Source organism: Sparus aurata, chromosome 18, assembly GCF_900880675.1.
Source record: "Sparus aurata chromosome 18, fSpaAur1.1, whole genome shotgun sequence".
Lineage (NCBI taxonomy): Eukaryota > Metazoa > Chordata > Actinopteri > Spariformes > Sparidae > Sparus > Sparus aurata.
In genome coordinates, this window is record NC_044204.1 from 6,295,450 (window position 1) to 6,316,344 (window position 20,895).

Below are 20,895 nucleotides of genomic sequence, written 5' to 3' on the forward strand. Positions count from 1 at the left end.
AACAGCATGGAGTAACGCGAGGTTGAGGAACAGATAATGAACAAGCACATTATCACACGAAGATGTGAGGATAGCTAAATGGTTCTAAACGTAACATTAGAACAGAAAAGCTGGACAGGATGGAAAAGACCAAGGGTGGACCCGTTTATGCTCCGATTCTTCTGGTATTTCTTCAGACTGATATCATGTGAATTACTTCCAAGGTCGTGCACCATCTCCGATCAGTAGCTTGATGCAGCTCATTGAACTGTCAAGACAGATGCGCAAGATCTGAACTCTCAGGGGAAATGACAGGTGAAAGGAAGTAGTTCCCATCACCTTCTAACCACTTTTCCAAATTAAAATGTATTACAGTTCTGATCAGGAAATCACTGTTGCTGTGCAGAACTGATCCCAGTAAAATGTGAAGATTTTCAATGTATATTACCAATTAAACAACTGAATCGCTTCCATTACTATTAAACTCAAAACTTTGTCCTTGAATGAACAAAGACTTTGCTCGACTCTTCATCATGTGAGGAAAGTCTGCATTAATGCCTTTGTCTCACACAGATGTATCTAATGAGCCGTCTGCAGACCATTTTTAGATGTTTCCTTTAATGTAAGCACACATAGGGATCAGAAAAACCAGACATAGTCATGGAAAAAATAATGCTTTCAAAGTACTGTCTGTTACCTTATTGATCCCTTCAGGAAAAACAACAATCTCCCAATGTGCCTTGGGACATGGTGGTCAGGGTCAGCCAACACAGATCTGTCTTAATAGAGCAGCGACCTCGAGCAGTCAATTACATATAAGATATGTAATTGAAGTATTACATTACACATTTCTAGTTGCTATTTTTGAAGCTGCATTAATTGATTTTTGACCACGCAGGCCCATCAGGGACTTCTTTTTCTGTGAGTTTGTCCTTTTGATCTAATAACTTCTCATATATGTACAAACTACTAGCAATAAGAGCATCCCAGTTGACTCGTGTTTCTGGACACCTGATGAATGCATGTCCAGCTTCTAATTTGCTTAACCTCTTAAATATTTTGTTTACTAAACTTGGCTAAGCTTCTTTTTCGGGTTGAGCAAGTCAGGGTCCGATCAGAAAATCCTAAAAAGTAAGCTAAAATGATGGATTCAGCGGGTTCACCAGTATCATCAGATCATAAGTTAATTAGAGCGTTGTAATTGAGCTTGACGAAAAACAGTTATAGTATGGATTACACGCATTTCACCAAAAGTGCTTCCATGTGTTCATTTGATCAGTAAGACATAGACTCATCTGTACGAGTCCAAATATTACATTCAGTATTTCTGTGAAGGTATTAGACTAAATCAAGGCTTGCAGCATCCAAACAAAAACCTAATTTCAATCTCGAAGGCAGCATGAGACATCGTAAACTACATTGCCATTATCCAGACTTACTAATTAGGGCAATAATTAGGTTAAACTGTCTCAAAGTGTAGCAATCATTATTTTTAATTAGTAACTGTGAATGGTGAAAATGGAACGGCAGTGTCTAATGACAAAGATTATATGATTAAAATCTTACTTGTGTTTCTTTTCCTACCACTAATTTATAATAAAAACAAAAAAAGTGGTTGTTAATGTAATATACTGAAAACTGACTGCTTATTTGCAGCAGGAGTCATGTGCCGTACAGTTCATACATCTGCTCTTTTGAAATGCAAGATGTCGAGCTTTCTGATCTCTATACATCAGATTTAATCTGTTTTCAGCAAAAGTGCCCACCTGGAGTTAAAATATTATATACAGATAACCTCAGCCCCCCCCCCCCCCCCCCCCCCCATCTCCTGTGTTTTACTTCCCCCATGTCTCTGTGGCGGGCACGGCCCTGCCGCAGCGTCACCTCCATGACTCATTACTGCAGTGACTCCAGAGTAATTGCTCCTGAAGTTCTGCGATTGCTCTCCATGATCTCTGGCACGCGACCAAACGCACCACCCCGAGCTGTCGTGGGTTGTTAGAGCTCGCTCCACCACAGATAACCAGCACTTATCTAAGGAGCCAGAAGAAGCCTTCAGACCTAAGCTCCATATAAGACCAGTTATCATTAAATGAGCCAGTGATGATCGTGATCAAAATGGCTGATCAAAGTGATCCTATCCTGGTTGCAATTTAGTTTGTCTTTAAGATTTACGCTGTTCTTCGTCTACTTTAAGTTGCTGTGTCTGCACATATTACTAAGATAAACTAAGACATTCACAGGTAAATCTGTGTGGTGGTGACCTACATTCCTCGTGTTTGTGTGTCTGTGTGTGTGTGTGTGTGTGTGTGTGTGGCTTGCCTCGTCCTTGATGCCAACCTCAGGGGTGATAAATGTGGCCTGTCCCTGCTCGCTCATCGACAAGGCCAGACTCTGTGAGGCTGTCTTCCAATGATAATGGTTGCGAACGGGTGATGAAGCACAAGACTGATGTACCTCAAGCCTCCATTTCCCATGTACCCGAGAGATTTACTGTGGTGGGCTGTTGGGGGGGGGGGACGATGCCACACCTCACATCTACTCAGTGTCCTCTTTCCATTTCACTTCCAGCACATGAAAAATCTGTCAAAACAATCTGTCTGCTTCGCGGACAGACTGACATGCTTCTTATATTTCCACGAAAGGAACTTACAAGTACGTTAAAATTGTACATATGTACAGTACTTGAGTGAATGCACCAGTAAGTATGATCCATTGCAGTCATCTACTGCTCATTTTGCAAAAGAACATAATGTAATTTTAAAAGAAATAAACAAATATGCAACAAGCGGAAGCAGCACACACAAAGACTAGAGAGATCAGAAACCCTCTTGCTAACAGGCTCGCGTTCATTTTAACCACTTGGAAAAGTTCAGTGAGGCAGAAGGACTTTTGAAAGACAGTCTTAATGACATGAGTGAAGGAAGGAAAAGATGAAAAGGGGTGCTGAGATTGACCTTCGCACCGTTCAGCTATAAAATCCTTTTTCCCTGGTCAGCCTATCACACACGGCGACAAAGAAGCAGTTTTCTGTACTGAACAGGACCTTCTCCTCTTCTTTCCAACCCAAAGTGTTGCAAAAGCCCTCCAAGGACTCATGTTCCAAAAACCAAACTGTCTCCCCGATAAAGTCAATAGATGTCAAGGGGCGGCACAGACAGCTCAGTGCGAAAGGTGACTCAGAGCTGCTCCAGCAAATGGAGTTTTTTTACTTTTCAAGGTCTGACATCGATGAACTTATGAGTAGGTGTAGAAACACAGCCGGAGAGATTTCAAAGCGTCACAATATAACCATGACTTCCACGTGTCCTTTTAAGAAGTTGGCGAGATTTGGATGTTACATCAAGTTTTCACTTTATAAAAAACACCCACACTCAACCTGATTTGTATTTGAGTACCCCTGGTATAGAAGGAACCAAAGATTTTTTTCAATGACTCAAGGGTCCATGTATTGAGGTCGGTCAGGCCACGCGCAATAATACTGTAATATTCAAAACAAAATGTCCTTTTCATTCAAAACAAGAAAAATACAAACTAAAATAAAATGTCACTTCCATTTAAACATAAATTAAAATACATAGTTGAATATTTCCTCTTTTTGTTTGCCTTCAAACATTGTGTCCATCACTTCAGTCATGCATTATTTTATCATTTCTGCATCTGAGAACGGCTTCTTGTGCTTACCCAAAATCCACACCACTCCAAGTGAGCACTCTGTTGCTGTTTGTTGTTGTGTCATAGATGTGACAAGCATCCTGCTCGCAGCTTGATATGACTATTTCAGTGCATTTATTTGTGTTGTGCTTACGTCTGAATTAGGAGGAAATGTCTCTTCAAAATTCCTATCGTCTCATAATGTCGTTTCAAATTGGAAATCTTCATCACAGCTTCTCCTGGCATATTGTAACGCCCCTTGTGGACTGTGGCGCAATGACTCTTGGGTATTCTGCTGGTGTTGGTGTAATTATGGTTCGTGAATGTGTTTGTGAATAAGATGATACGTAAGATGGTTGTGGGTTAATTCACGTCGTTTGTTCTGTGGTTAAATGGTGTTGAGTTTTAACAAGAATGATACAAATTTTGGCACCGCAAGTGAAAGGGTGTTTGACTGGAGAGACTCCCTGTCTCCCGCCATGCGCTTTAACAGATATTGAGTATCAGACTACAATTTATTAATCTTAATTCGGGAAATTGCTAATTACTGTTGCAGTCTTATATACGTTGGTCTTGTCCTGGTCGGTGGTAGAAAGAATGCAAATTTTAAGTCCCTACTTCTTTGAGTTGCTGATTTTCACTCTTCACTTTTTAGCAGGTTACTTGAAATACACCATTTTCAATCTCTTACTGCTACAAAAATGAAAGTGGAAGTTAAAAATTGCGCTCGCAGCAGTGAGTGACCCAGCTGTCTGTGTATCGTTTGCATGGAGACAAGTCCCGGTATACAAGTACTGACCCAACCAAAACACATTAGTGAAGGAATAACAGTTCGGGGGCCACACACAGGAGGCCGGCCGGCCTCCTGTGTGTGGAACAGTGGTCCTCAATAGGCGGCCCCCTGGCATTGGTCAGCCATGTTGTTTTCTGCGTAACGGAACACTTCCCCTGGTAGTTTTTCCACTGGGGTTTGGGACCACCTTCTTGCTCAGCCAGGGGTAGGAGGCTGATGATGATGGTCTGGGTCGGCTGGCTGGGCCGTGGGGGTTGAAGCAGGGAGCCACCAGTCGACAGCCGTGGGACTGCTGAGGACCGGTGACAGATGGGAGAGCAGGAACACAGAGTCCTTGAGCTGGTCCCGCTGTTTCCTCTCTCTTCCTCTCTCCATCACTTTTTCTTCTGCTGTATCTCCCGTTTTTCCCTCGTACAGCACGCTTGCCTTTTTATTACATCTTTCTCCCTCTGACTTTCTATGAATCCGTTTCTTTTCGTGCCTCCGTGTCTCATCTTTCCATCAGCATCATCTCGTTTCTTTGCTCCCTCTCTCACTGTTCCCTTTTTCTCTTTCCGAAATACCACAATACCTTTTCTTCTCTAGTGCTCTCCATCATCGTTTTGTGTCACCGTCCTTGTTGCAGATTTCCTGTCTCTCTCTTTCTTACTCATTCCCTCCATCTGTCTATTTAATACGCCGTGTTGTTGATAATCTCACTTGCTCTCGTTCTGCTTAACCTTACTCCCGTGTCCTTGTTTTCCCGTGTTCGTTTTCAGCCCTCTCTCTCTCCCTCGTCTTCTCTCTCTCTGTTCTTCTTCGTGTGCCTTTGGGCTCCACAGGGGACCCTTCTCATGTGATCTTGACCATGTGATCTTGCCCATCCTTCAGCACACACACACACACACACACACACACACACACACACACACACACACACACACACACAGTGAAAGCGCTCTCGGAGCCCAAATGCACCTGGAGGACACACGCTCGATTATACTCTCTGCTCTGACAGCCCACAGGGACTGTGCACACTTACTGTGACACACTCATCGTACAGCTCAGATGCATAGAGGGAATTATATGAGCTGCACATTTTGTTCTCATTCTTTTTTAACACGCAGCAGAGCCTCGTCCATAGACACCCTCAGAGCACCACGGATACTTCCAGACACTCTCTGCACGTTTTCACACACCCTTCAGACCAAAAGCCAGCCTTTATGTAACCCTGCACAGTCTAATCCACTGCGTGACCAGTCCAGTCAAGACTTCCCTACTTGTCCCTGATCCTTTTTTTAAGTTTCTGCTCTTCTCCCACGAAGAGGTGGAAGCTGTCCTCTTACTCTTATTTTAGAATATGCCCTCAGGACTCAGCTGACCCAAAAAGTCCTTTTAAAGCCATGATGAGTTAGCACAGTTTACCAGCTTTCGTGGCAGGTATGTCACTGAGCAGGTTGAGTTTGTTCTGTGGAATAATGGGAGGACTTGTTAAGAAGGATAGTTTGTGGGATGGTGATGTCTGTCTGTCAGGTGGTCGGACATTTTGGTCCAGATTGAAATATCTCAACAACTGTTTGATAGATTGCCATGAAATGTTGACACTCATGGTCCTCAGAGGATAAAGCCCATTGAGCCTCTATTGCAGCTATGCCCAAACCTTTTCCCTTGGTATATAATATGTATATATAAGGAACACATAAAGTATGTAGCTTTGATGGTACTTTCAGGTGTGGCAAAATGGTGAGGACCCAAATGCAAAAACAGGAACAAAAAAAAACAAGCTTTCAATGACCAGCTGAACACCGTAATATATTATCCAAAAACAAACAAGTGCAAATTCCAAAAATACAAAGTAGCAACACAAAAGCTTAACACAAAGTAAAAAACTAAAGAGGGCAAAGTACAAATCAGGAATAACATGAGGAGCAGGAAGGAAAAGCCAGGAGGAAAAATTAGAAGTACAGCAGGAAGACACAGGAACAGGCTCAGGGGAATAACTGGGGACTGACAAAGAGATCAGGGAGCACACAGACTAATCGTTCCTAAGTTCTGTCAATGTCAATTGAAGGTTTCTTCACAGTAAAGTCCAGCTGAACTCAAATGTCCACATTTCATTTGCAAAAAACTGAACTTCAAGCATCAAAGAGTTGCCTTGGAAGTCTCTGCCACTGTGGCGATGGATGAGTTATTCATTGTTCTTCCTAATTAAGAACTTAAGTCTGTGTTTCAGTGTTTTTCTAACTGAAGCCAGGACTCTCAGCTCTTCCTCTGGAGCTTTCCTCGTCTTGCTCAGCGTTCCCAGACACCACAGCTGGCAGCGTTTGACGACACCGAGGCTTTTGGGAGCAACAACTGTCTCACTCGGCTACACGGCAACTTTGTCACAATCAGACGAGCTAATTAGCCCTGAGCTTGGAGATTAGTATAGCGGAGGTTTGGGAGGAGGGGGGCAGCATGCAGGGAAATGCAAGAGATGAAGTGGCATTAGCTGTAAAGCTGTAAAAAATCAGAAGCAGTAGACCGAAGATGAAGTGGTATGTGTCTGATATAACAGCTGATTCATGCAGGAAAAAAAACAGCTAATTTGACAGACTTTGCGAACTAGACCGTCTGCACACTGGACCATGATATTTGTTTACCAGGATTGGGTTAAACAGTGAGTGCTAATGAGGAGGTGAGAATTGGTAATGATAAAGAAAGTAGAACGATATGTCAAAGTTTCTCAGCTCAGGCGTGTCGTGTTATTTTTAATCCGAATCTGCAGCCTCTGAAGTTTAACTAGTTTTCATTTCAAAAGTCTCTGTTTAGCCTGGCTAAAGAGGAATATCTTATCCCTGAAGTGACGGGGAATATCAGAGTCTCCCCAGCCCCTGTAAATTCTGGTATGAACACAAGATTTGGGAAATCTCCCCAAGCTACCAGCAACGAAGCCAGAGAGAAAGTTTACAGTCTCGTGCAGCAGCTCAGTTTGGCCTGAGGCAAAGCGCAGAGAGGAGCACTCTGTGTTACTGCAAGAGAGTAGCTACACGTGTGGTAAATAATGTAACGGTGGTGCTTCTTGCTGCCTGAAAGAAAACGCTTTGCTCACCTCAGAGCAGCAGGGTGAAGGGTTCAGCTGCAGAACAGCAGGAAACCCTCTGACTCCTCGACCACATTCAGCTGTCTTAAATCTTTGACAACACCGTGGACTGACAGCTTCTCTCATACATCATTATCTACTGCCGTCTTTTACACTTCGAACAGACGGAGGTAAGGGTGATCAGGGGTGGTACGAGGCCACCGGCTCTGATTGAAGTCGGCATGAATATATTCAATGTGTTCAGGTGAAAACATGGTTTATATTTAGACTCTCTTCATCACATATTCACAGAAGGTACGGAAAACTTTCATCAATGATTTATAAGTAATAAAAGTGCAGTGTTTACTTGCCACACATAAACAGGATAATGAGAGTTTTTGAAAACTGGCGTGCGATCCTCTGATGACCTTGTTTTGAAGAGAAAAGTGAAGAAACATGCAAGCAGCCGATCAGAAGCAAAACAAAACTCCATCCCACCAACTGACTGCATTCCATCTGGACTGGATGAACTCTGCACCACTGGCCCCTCTATGCGTGTCATGTTGCTGTATATTTTACATGTTACACTGACATGAAAACGCCTCGGGACAACGAACATAATTGACGCCGACACGTCGTGTATTTTGCGCATTAAAGAGTAAGTGAGGAAACAAGAAGCATCAACATGTCTGTTTATTAATTAGCAGTCACCCTGCTCTGTATGACTAAGGGCTGGGGCTCGTCCCGGTCCGTCAACACAGCAAGTTCGGACTGCAGCCAAGAACCTCAAGGTCAACTCTGTCTCATCAATTTCACGGCTGAAGCAGATGGTTGTGTCTTTGAGTCGTTCCTCCGGAGAGCCTGCGAGGCTCGATGCAGCAGGCGAGCGCACACAGAGGTGCTCACAGCGAAAGGAAGTGTGCTGGACCCGGGGCAGGGAGAGCCATGTTTCGAATGATCCCAGTGCGGTTCAAGAGGTCCAGTTCTCATTAAAATCAATTCTCTTTACTGCGAGCTGGAAGTGAGTTCTGGGTTCAGGGCTTGTCGGGCCACTGTGAGCACCGGCTTGTTTCCAGCCACTGAACTGGAAGGAAGAGCTCGTGCCTCTGGAGTGAGAACTCACAGCCAGAGCCTCGTGTAAAGGTAATGTTCAAAAGCTCTGCAGGCGCAGCTCAACACGCAGGACGACACTCGAGATTAGTCTTTGTAACTTCCTGAGTTGAACTATAGCCTCTCAAGTTGTTATAGTTAACCCAATAATACCATTTTGTTTGATAAAGATTTTACTAAAGCACCAAAGACGGCAATGGTGTTGCTGCTTAACACTCGAAGCAAAATGAAGCGACTCAGTTAAAGTCCTTAACTGTTTGTTTGTCTGCTTTACATTTCTCATTATAACCTATCCTTTAACAATGAATCTAAAGCATCAACATTCACAATAAAGGTAGTAAGAGAGTCTCTGTTTCGAAGGACTCATGGATCCGTTCCTGTGCGTGTGTGTGTGTAACTGACATGGACGCATCGCAATTGTGGAAACACTTTGCCACAGCAAGACAAAATGGCAACTGAACTGGAGCTGACAAAACGAAATGTTTACAGTGAAGGACTCTCCATCTCTCTCTGTGGAAGTTGTTTTCATGTTATTAGAGAGCGAACGGCACCATCTGAGTCCTGACAGCTCCAACAGTGTTGACGCAGTGCTCTCACCGGCATGTTTTTCATTTGGATTTTATTTGGATCAGCGCTGAGAGGCAACGTTTTTAAATCGCTTGTGTCTAAATCATTGCTAAAGTGTAGTTTATGTTAGGGAGCGACTGTGGTTGTGGCATATTACAGTAGGTCAAGGACAGGAATATATTGTGACTGCAATTCTATTTATTTTTTGAAATAGCAGTTGGTCTTTGACTGAATGAGAACTCTGATCTGCCACACGTCCAACCCAATCAGCAGAACAAATGTTCACAATGAACGTTTTTTGCAAACCATGTCTGGCTGGAAATTGTCCTGTTGTCTTTTAAAAAACATGAATAACAAATGACCTGATGTCTCGTCAGATACCAGATTTTGAGTGTAGTGTGGCCCATCTTCTCATTCTAAAAAAAAAAAAAATCCAATGTGTTGTCACTAACACATTAAAAATGTCTGATGTCTCTTCAAAAATATTCCGTTTGTCTCACAAATTATCTCGATGTCTGTTTGAAAGTATCTAGCGGCACAGGCTTACAAATGTTAAAACGCAATATTGAACAGTGGTCTTTGGCTTGGCAAATGTTACTCGCTAGCTGTAACACTATCAGCAAATTCCAAAATCAATTTTCAACATTCTTTCTATTCCGGCTGGAAAGTCAGATGTTCTGCACAACTATCCACCGCAACATTTGTGACCTCTCTCTCCACATCCCAAACATAAAGGGCATACGTGTTCATTGGTTGGCACTGGGCGTAAATGTTCAATGTGAATGTGATGCTGAGGGATACCGGACTGAGGCAAAACACACCAGCTGTGCACTGGCATATGACGCATCTCATGTGATGCCTGTAGCTCCCACCAGATGCTCCACACTGACAGAGAAGAACTCATGTTACAGTAGGATGTCTTGGCCTGAGACAGCTGTCCCAGTGCCTGTGGCCACTTCCAATGCTCTGATCCAGAGCGTCTTCAGTGGTATCATTAGCATTGGAAGTGATCAAATAAGGAGCGCAAAAGTCAGGGTGCATCTTTCAGACCAAAGCAGTTATTGCTTAATAATAAATACCTTTTTACTGCATGGTAATCTGTCATTTAGCATATCTAACAAGGACAGACATAGGCGGGATCAGTCACCCCAGTGTCTGTTTATTATGGTTCTTTCAACAGCACTCCAAGCCTTTTGTTCTCAGGGCTTTGACCCATCCCACCTAAGTGGATGCTTTGCATGAGGATGTAAATTCCTGTTGGAGATAGCAAAGCACAAAGTGAGGTGCACAAAGGCAATCAAGAGAACTGCTAATAATTAATTGCAATGGCTTTTATCTCAGGGCTCTTGTTCGTAGTGTTCACCTCTTGTTCCCTCCATTGTCTTTAGTTCAGTCGAGGGCAGATCAAGCTGCTGTTTCAACACCCTGGAAGAGGACTGAAATACAAAATACTTCGATGCAGCACCGCTCACATCCAATGATTCACAACAGCTGATCGCTGAGATCCATTATGTGCAATGACTGTCGATTTTACAGGTTTCTGCTGGACTTTGGTTTGATTTTTTTTTCCACTAAACTCTCTCTCTTATCTCAACACTGACAACAGGGGCCACCAAAGACATGGGGAAGATGCTTGGTGGGGAGGAGGAGAAGGATCCCGATGCTGCGAAAAAAGAAGAGGAAAGGCAAGAGGCACTAAGGCAACAGGAGGAGGAGAGGAAGGCCAAATATGCAAAAATGGAGGCAGAGAGAGAAAACATCCGACAGGGCATCAGAGATAAGGTAAAACATACCTCAGTACAGAAAACTACATAACAGGTTATTTTTTCCTAAAGGCTTTAGGATACATTTAGGAACAAAAAAAAAAAAAAAAAATGTACGACCTCTTCATGGCAACACTACCACTTGTTTGATGAAAAGCATGCATGTCCTCATTACTTTAAAAAAGGACTGGACTCTGTTACAAAGCCCCTAAAGTCATTTACATTTTACATTTAAGAGGATTTAGCAGATGCTTTTGTCCAAAGCGACTTACAGTAATTTATACATTCTTACACTGATGGTGGTGGCTGCCATGCAGGGTGCCGACCAGCACATCAGGAGCAGTCTGGGGTTATATATATTAGGGTTAGAGTGAAAATAAGCAGAATTTGAGCCTCTCTCTCATGCTCGATCTTTTATTTGTATCACTTTTCATGTGAAAAACCACTTGGAGGGACTTTCTGTAAGTGTGCAGCTTTGTAAACCCAAGTATGCTGTTTGCTGTTCAGTTAACACGCACGGGACTCCTGGGGATGAAAGTCAGCTTTACAAGCTTTGTCTTAGTGACCCTACATGACCATCTTATCTTTAATAAATTCATGCTTACTATTTAATTCATTGGTAATAAAATGTTAATTGATGTATCAAAGTGTCTGCGGCTTGCAATCAAACATTCCTCTTGATGTTGCTCATATTTAATTTGACTTTCTCACGCTGAGTTTAAAACTTTACCATCTGTAGCTCGTGTAAAGCTTTCTTTGGAGTTTGAGGATCAGCGCTGCACAGTCCCAGCGATTCTTTTGAAAACAATTGTGAAAGAAGACGGAGGAGGGAGACGGGGTGATATGACAGCATATCTTTGGAAAGTGTTTGATTATAGCGAGTGGAGAGGGGCTGACTAAGCGTGACTGTCTTCACTTCAACTGACGCGAGCCTTTGTTGGAACAAGTCTGAGAGCGATATAGAGGCCGACTGAGACGGATAGCGAGAGAGCGAAACAGAGCAGCATGAAGGGAAAACAGAACAAACAAGGGAGCAGGAGGTACAGAGGAGACATCCATCAACCCATCACACCAGAGTTGTTTTCTGTCATACAGTCAGGAAGAAACAATTTTGGTGTTGAAGTAAGATTTATCTTCTTAAAAGTTGCGCAAGAGTGCCTTCAACCATTCAGTTAATCAGGCTGCTTTGTTTGCGTATCTCACCCAAATCCCGCAGAAATGTGTGTTTGATTTAAAGTGAGTCTGATCAGCTGCCTCTCTGTCTTGCATTAGCAGATAAAGGTTTTTTGAATAAGCATCATTTCAAGCAAAATTATGATCTTTACCCAACCCTGACCAAGTAGTTTTGGTGCCTTAATTTTGAAGGTTTAACCAAACATTGAGTGCCTAAAAACCTCAGGCCAACATAAAAATATAAACAAATAATAAAACAAACAAACAAACAAACAAATAAATAAACACATATTTTTTATATATTTTTTTGTTATGGTGAGTGCCAACATCATTAATAGTCTGATAATTGTGAGGACATGCCTCTTTAGGGACTCATGTAATTAATATACTTTTTTTACTGCCTCTTAAGACCCAAATGACTAATTGAAATTGTATAGAGGGGCTTGGGTTTCAAAGATTCTGCACAAATAAGCCCAGCCCTGATGCAGGCAGCCTAGATAAATGGTGACTTTTGATGGTCACTCGGTTGTAGAATCACAATTTCCCTCCACTCGAAAGAACAAAGGGCCTAAACAGGGCAGAGAGTCTGGCTTACAGCCTGTTTGGTTGAGGTCTGAAGAATCAAAAATGAGAATGAGACCATGTCCACCAATCCGTGTACCCTTCCTTCTTTTGGTTTTTCCGTTTCAGAACCAAATTAAAATAACAGAAAAACAAAGTTGTTTTTCTGTTTTTTTAATTTGGTTTTGAAACGGAAAAACCAAAGAACGAAGGGTACACGGATTCACACGGATTCCTTATTTCGTTTTGGTTTCCTTGTTTATTATATTTTACGTTTTTGACTGTAAATGGGAAAATAAACACAATTTTTCAATGTTTGGTGCATACAGAAAAACTGAAAAACGAAATATTGACTCGTTTTTTCGTTTTTCGTTTGCCAGATTAAATGGAATAATTGAATGATCAGATGATACACGGACCTGATTGGCTAAGAGGAAAATGCCCCAACCTGGTCTCACTCATTAATCAGGAGCCCGCCTCCACACCCCGCGATCACACAGGTGATCTCAATCCACTGCAATCAGCCCAGAGGGATTTTGAAATTCAGCCAAAATGAAAAAAGATTGCAAAAACAACACACAATGGGACTGCTACAGATATGATCTCTGCTCTGTCTGTCACTGATTGTTTTATTTGCTGCAGCTTCCTGCTGATCAATTGTTGCCCCACACTGACTTAAATGTTCGAGCAGCATCATTTTTTTTGTTTGTTTTGTACAATATCCAACTGGGCATTTATTGCTGATGCATTATTCTTGAGGAAAAACATTCTCAAAATACGACCAAGGATCACAAAGTCTGGTCTTATTAGCTGACAGCGTGAAGAACATAGGAGCTGAAAAGGTCTCTGGCTGCCAGATGAATCATTCAAAGCCAGTGTTGAGTGAAATATTTGACCGGAATTGAAGCAGCTGTCTGACCAAATACCAGCTGCTATTATTTGTCCGTACTCTTTTGAACTGAACGCCTTCTGTTAAGAAGATTAATCTATTTTTTGTTTATTTATCTTCAAATCATTTTATCAAGACCTTAGCCCACCAGAGTTTCTCCCGGTTTCCTTGAAGACGTCACTTATTCATATCAAAGTATGGTTTAGCCATGACAGAAGATATTACTGAGATGCTGGCTCTAATAAAGTGTAAAATAAACGTTGAACAGCCTTAGTGTTCACATACTTTTTGACTTCCTTGAATAACCCCAGACACACAGGTCATCCTGCCCCCCTTCACACATCCTCACAGCGGAAATAGACACTATCAGTCTATTTATAATATATTTATCGCAGCAGAATCACATTAATGTGCACCTGGGAAGGCAGCAAAAAGGTCATGGAGGAGTCGAGCTCATTTTACGCATCCGTGCCCCAAATCAACCATCGCTCAGCCTGTTGACCTCCCTATGCTCTGCAACCTTTTCCTTGCAGTCCAGCTGTATTGATTTTTCTTAAACCAGAGCCACACATACAGCAAATATATTTGAGGCAACACGAGACCAGTAATAGAATTCAACTACATTTACTGAAGCAAGTTCACCGCAAGGGACATTTGGACTGGGTCTTTTCTTTTGGGGCCCAGGAAGCTAAGCGTTAGCATTGTAAACACCCACTGAGATCCTGTAATTGAAACATAAAATATCCATGATGGTCAAATTAGACCAAGCAGTCCTTAAAACTCCCAAACACATAAAAAACAAGCAGAAAAGCCTGAGTCGTGCTGTTCGGGCAGGATCTGAAAAGCTCCACTACACTGTGCTTAAAGTTGAGGAGGAGGCAGCCTGAAGCTAATTCATGCAAATGAAGAAATGTGAATTACTTTGCAAGAGCAGTAATCATTTTCAACCAATTTACCTCAAATGCATGAAATGATCATGACACGCCTCACGCACCTATCTTTAGACTCAAAAGTGCCACATTTTGAAGTCACTCACAGTTATCTCAGGTTTCTGCAGCACAGGAGTGAGCAAACGCCTTACAACCTGCTTTCTTTTGAAGTGAAGGAAGACCTTTATTCTAAACACAGAAATCTTGCAATGTTCAGGGTGCAAGGAAATCACATTTTTGTCATGGTGCCTCACGGCTGCAATTCACAGTTTCTTATTGAATTGGGAGCTATTTAAAACAGTTGGGTTACGGGGACCACTTAAAAAGTATTAGAATGTGGCTTTCGGGGAACGACTATTAGCTAAGGCACAGAAAGAAACTGGTTATTTACAAGTAGGGACACTAGTACAGTTTGAACAAAACCTGAGCTTGTTACTGGACATGATGTTGGCAAAAGTGCTTGAAAGGAAGAGTCTACCCAACCAATTGTGGTGTTAGGGGGGAGTTGTGTGTTGGAACTTTATCTGTCCAGGAGTGGTGACATCCAGGCATTCCCCCTGCTGTCAGTCTACATGCTAAGTTAAACTAAAGCTGAATCATTTCATCTAAATCTTAGCAAGAAAGCATGTAAGCGTCCTTCGCAAAATGTTGAAATATTCCTTTAAAGGTTTGTTTAAAATACTAACTCTGAGTCCAAATTCTAGAAATGTATAGACTGAAAAAAATGATCAGAAGTAAAACTGATCAGTCTTAATTTAAAAATTCATTCATATTAAAAAGTAACCGTGTGTGTGTGTGTGTGTGTGTATATATATATATATATATATATATATATATATATATATATATATATATATATATATATATATACATATACATATATATATATATATATATATATATATATATATATACATTTCTAGAATTTGGACTCATTTCTAGAATTTGGACTCAGAGTTAGTACATATATATGTAAAGGTTTGTTTAAAATACTAACTCTGAGTCCAAATTCTAGAAATGTATAGACTGAAAAAAAATGATCAGAAGTAAAACTGATCAGTCTTAATTTAAAAATTCATTCATATTAAAAAGTAACCGTGTGTGTGTGTGTGTGTGTGTGTGTGTGTGTGTGTGTGTATATATATATATATATATATATATATATATATATATATATATATATATATATAATATATTAAACATATGTATATATATATATATATATATATATATATATATATATATATATATATATATATATATATATATATATATATATATACATATTTAATACTGATCAGTTTTATTTCTGATGATTTTTTTTCAATCTATACATTTCTAGAATTTGGACTCAGAGTTAGTACATATATATATATATATATTTTTCGTCTTCTCTCCTCTGCAGTATGGCATCAAAAAGAAGGAGGAGAAGGAAGCCGAGGCAGCGGCTGCGATGGAGCAGGCCTCCGAGGGCAGCCTGACCCGTCCGAAGAAGGCGGTTCCCACTGGCTGTGGCGACGAGGAGGAAGAGGAGAGCATCGTGGATACGGTCATGAAGTTCATCCCGACTCCGCTCATGGATATGTTCAATAAAAAGTAACAGTGCTTTGGGTGAAATGTGATTATCATCTAAGCAAGACTAATGTCATACCTTTCTTCACCCCCACGCCCTCCCACCCCTTCAACCCGACTTCTAAGTGTCCTGGAGTTGAGCAACGTGTCATGAATTTGCCTTTCATTTAAAAATATCTGATCTCTGACGGAGATACGTACTTTAATCTCTCATACAGAGCATCTCTCTTGATAACCTGTGATTATAATCCTATTTTGAAAGTATGTATCACCTTCACAGATCTTTACATCAAGGCAAATCTCATACCATGTTTTGAAAATGTCAGCAATTAGAATGAGACCAGATATCACCCATCATCCACCCTTTTTGTTTGTAAATAGCCTCGGGTTATAAAAAAAAAAAAGAGAACTATATAAGAGCGAAATGTGACATATAACAAGATGAATAAGAGTATAAGCCATATTTTTAACGTTTGAGAAATTATCCAAATCATATCAAAATTTAATTGAATTTTCCTTTTCTGTTCTTGCTAATATTTGATACATAAAGTGTATATAAAAAAGACTTGCATTTTTATTAGTTCTCCACTGTGAGGATCCACCCCATAAACTGTCCCTCATGTTCTCATTGGTTTATTGTGACTGTTTAATGATATGAGCATTGGTGGAGTCACCTGTAAAACCAGGAAGTGAAGGAATTCATTTGAAAATTAGAGTTTTTTTTGTTCTGTTTTTCCTTTTTTTTTTTAAGCATGCGGTGAACTTTTGTGAAGTGACGTACACATTATGGATACCACTTCATTTGTTATGATGAAGCGAAATACATTGATATTTGAGGCAATAACTGGTTTTCCATTCTTTTTTTATTTGACTGACATCTCGTCCATCATGTACAGTAAGCGGTAATTGACCTTGTGTCTGAAATGTTCCTCCATGGGGAAAAACTATAAACGTTCTCCATACATGAAGTTTGTCTCAAAGCGGTTAGACAACATTCTTACTATAAATTCACTTGCTATACATGTTTGTGGTTTGAACGTTCAGTTTTAATGTCCTGTGGCAGGTGTCGCTCGCTCTGCTTTTGCAGTAGGACGTGTACGTTTTTAAACCAGGCATTGATTTCTTTTTGACATTTCCATCAACTTTTTGTAAAAAGATATAAAATAGAACTTCACAAACACAACAATGTTGTGAACACACTCTATGTGAACAGACAGTGACATTAGTGCAATATATTGTTCCAAATGAAGTTGTCCTGTGTCCGTTGGTTTAACTGATGGGGATAGTCCCAAATCAGCAATAACAGACAATCTTCATTGTTGCGTGTTTAGACTTGTGTCCTTAATGTGTTAGTCAATGTTAAAGGCACACAAGTGTCTGCATAGTGACAGTGAAGCCTTTGTAGGTCATACATATTTGATTAAAAGGGGAAAGGGGGAAGGTGGGATGATTTGTTCTATGTCGTAAAAACAAATGTTCAGTCATATGTTTCAGAACAAAGAGCACAACCAGGATTCGTGTTCGCAATCGCAAACTGCAGATTCTCAAAGGCAGACATCAACAAAAACACACAGAGAAATGCGATGAAATGATGTTAAAGAGAATATGCTTACCTGCTGGAGTCCAGTCTGTCCTGCTGGTAATTTAATGGCACACATTTAAAGGGATAAAATCAAATGTTTCTCCATATGCCTTGTTTTTTTTTTTTTTAAATCTCTCCCTCATTCCACAGTGTCTTGTTAAAACATTCCAGATATTTCAGACATTCCACCAGACTCGTGCTGGTAACACTGCTAGATGTTTACTGTCAATGCCTTTGTTAGCCTACAAGTACATCACGACGAATAACTTAAATTTGATGTTGTTATAACCCAGAACTAGACTTTAGAATGAATCGAATACGACCAAGTAAAGAGTTATTTTAGCTGCCATGTACAGAAAAAACAATCCCCTAGGGGAAGCATCAATGTGCTGTTAGCAGAGATCAGTTCAATCTTGTGATACAATTTTGTTAGGAAATGTTTTTGTGATTCACTTGCGCACAGTAGCTCACGGTTTTCTAAACCCGCTTTTCTGTCACATTGCCACTGTTTTTATTAAGCTAGCTAAACATGAGGCAAAACTAAAGCTGAACGTGTGCTTTCCTGTGGCATAGACAAGGGAAATGTACCTTTTTATCAGCGCTTTGTGAGCTCTGTAATCATGTTGAGTGTATGAAAAAAAAAAACATCCAAGGGCACAGCGTGGTTAGAGCATATTTATTAAACTTTTTTGTGATTTTATTGTACTTGTTAACTGCCTTTGCTAGCATCCATTCAAACAGTGTGTTAGCATTTAGTTAGCAACTGATGTTTACAGTTATGGAACCATGCGTCAACACTCAAATCCATCGTCAGAGCAGTCCAGTCAAACCAAAGAATAGTGCTGGTATTAGTAGACTTAGACAAGAGGATTCATTCTTTTAATTTACTGCATTTCTTATTTATTTACAATTCTCAGGTATTCTTCTTTTCAGTTTTATAGAGCCATTACTAGCCTTCTCTTAGCATAACTAAAAATTTGATGATTTCATTGCCAGGGGCCTCAAGAAAGTGGACACCGACCTTTATTCATCAGCAACATGTCTCTTGTTTGGCCCAAGGTTATTCCAGAAAGCTATGATTACTGCCCAGTCAACCCATGTGTGAGACTTTTCAAGCAAAACAACCCTCAGTGTGTGCAGTTCTTCAAGACTCCTAGTGAGTCAAACTGGTGCGCTCTGAAACCAGATCACCCTCTGCATCTCATCCACCATAAACATTCATCATCTTGTAAATGCCAATTGATTGCGCTCTAAATGGCTTATAGACCACTGCCCAAACAAACTGCCCAAGTCATGCGTAATCAATATCTAGTCGTCCAGTAGACTCCGAGTCAGTGTTCAGCTGGGAGTCGCTCATTTGTGCCGCTCATACAGCCATAAATATGATTACGATACTGCCTGAAGAATAGTCCACTTTAAAAATAAATACTCCTTTGATGTGACTTGAATGTAACTGTCTGATGTTTCTCTCTCCCTGCATCTGTCTTTGTTCTGTACGTGTTGAGAAGATGCTTACTCTCGTGCGGTATTTTTTATTTGTATTTCTCGTCCGTAGCCGGTCCTGTTTCTCTTGTCCTCTGGTGGTTGGTATTTTTGAAAAAGAAAAAAAAGAAAAAAAAAAAAGACATGTTCATTTGGTGCATTTTTTTATTTTTTTTTGTACTGCGTAATCTTCTCACCCTTCTCCCTCCTTCTCTCTCTCTCTCTCCCTCTCTTTCCCTATTTGTTGACAAAATGTATGCATGCTTATGGTGTGCGATGTAGGCAAGGTTGTTGATAAAAAAATCGTTTTCGTGTCTTCTGTGTGTTTCAAAGCTCCACCTGTTAGCCTCACTGCATGCCATCTTAGACAGATATTTCAGTCTGTAACTTTCCTGCAAAAATGGAATCACCGCACACTCTGAGAATAAAGTGATTTCATATAATTTTTCATCGTCTTGTGTTTCTGCATTCGAACAGCGCTGCTGCAGCGGGCTTTTGGCTACTGCTCCTTCTGTGTATAATAAAAATCAGTATATGGAAGTAGTGGTAGTGACGTGCAATTTCTCGTTTGGGAGGCAACGCCATCCCAACACCTGTGAGACTGAGACGTGACCTCGCATCCCATTGCATGGCATTAAGGAAGTATATGTGCAAAGACCTTCAATGTATATCACATGTTGCTGTTTCTGTCAGTCAATCCTGTGTCTCATCTCAACATGGCTGTTGTGCATTTATTTTTTCTCCGAAGGAATTTCAACATCTCTTCAATAAAAGCGAAAAGGGCTGTAAACAGAATGCACTGTGTTGTTCAAATCGTGATTGGAGGGTTTTTCAGAAACCGTGCGGGGACATCAAAGCGATGCAAATAGCATCTCTGTCACAGCGGTGTGTTTGTCATAAGTGGGTCTGTGATATCGGTATCGTCAAACCTTTTACATCAAACAAAGATAATGAGGGGATGCCAAGCCAAGGATTAGGGGTGCCAGTGAATTCAGAGTTGGATTTGATTCCAGCATAAAAAGGAGACTGACATTAAAACAAAACTAATTGATAATGATGCTTTGACATTTCTGGTTTATTGCTCGCTTCAGTTTTGGTCCGGACTTTAAATGAGGATCCTTTAAAAGGTTGCTGGCATCACCTTTCAGCATACACAGTGCAAAGCCTGTCATTTTATTTACCTTCCGCTCATACATCAGTGAATTTCACTGGTAAAGGTTAGCTGCCATGTCACATCTTGTTTGCAGTACGGCTCCTTGTTTTTTGTTTTTGTGTGTGTGTGTGTGTGTGTGTGTTTCTACAAAACTGTAAGACTTTTGTTGTGAATAATTGAATACTTTCCTTTATTTAGTGGCTCAGTTGGTACATAAATAAGTGTTTCATTCATTTGAGATCAGACAGCTTGGTGGGATGAGAGATTGTCTCAATAAGCCCAAGTGGTTTGCAGAGATGTTGCGTGATTTGTGCTCTCAACAGAAACAACCCCATCCCAGAGACAGGATCTTATTATTAGCATGGTAGCATAATAGAGGCAATAACAATATTATCAATTTATCTATTAAGTACAATCTCCTCGCTCTTCCTGAATGAAGAGCCATACATCTGTTGTTGTTTTTTCTTGGCTACTTCTAGGTTTTTCACTTATATGGGGTGGTCCACAACAGCAAATTAATTTCTTTACAAAATCTCAAGACAGTTTCCTCAGACCCAAGTCAAAGAATCAAGACTCACAGCCATGATGAACTCCTGAGAAACACCCTTCAGTGCATCTTGCATTTACACTGCTCTCCAAGTGTCGTAA

General features: G+C 40.7%; 1 protein-coding gene across 6 annotated transcripts in view; it reads left to right on the forward strand.

Moving 5' to 3' along the window:
* The window catches only part of LOC115568585 (complexin-1-like), a 57,203-nt gene extending 37,662 nt beyond the window's left edge, over window positions 1-19,541 (forward strand). For all 6 annotated transcript variants that reach the window (XM_030395986.1, XM_030395984.1, XM_030395987.1 and 3 more), the window contains exons 3-4: window positions 10,750-10,925; window positions 15,864-19,541. In XM_030395986.1, the coding sequence (XP_030251846.1) occupies window positions 10,750-10,925; window positions 15,864-16,058 (371 nt within the window). In that variant the 3' untranslated portion in view covers window positions 16,059-19,541. The remainder of the gene's footprint in view (window positions 1-10,749; window positions 10,926-15,863) is intronic.
* Window positions 19,542-20,895: the final 1,354 nt, after the last annotated feature.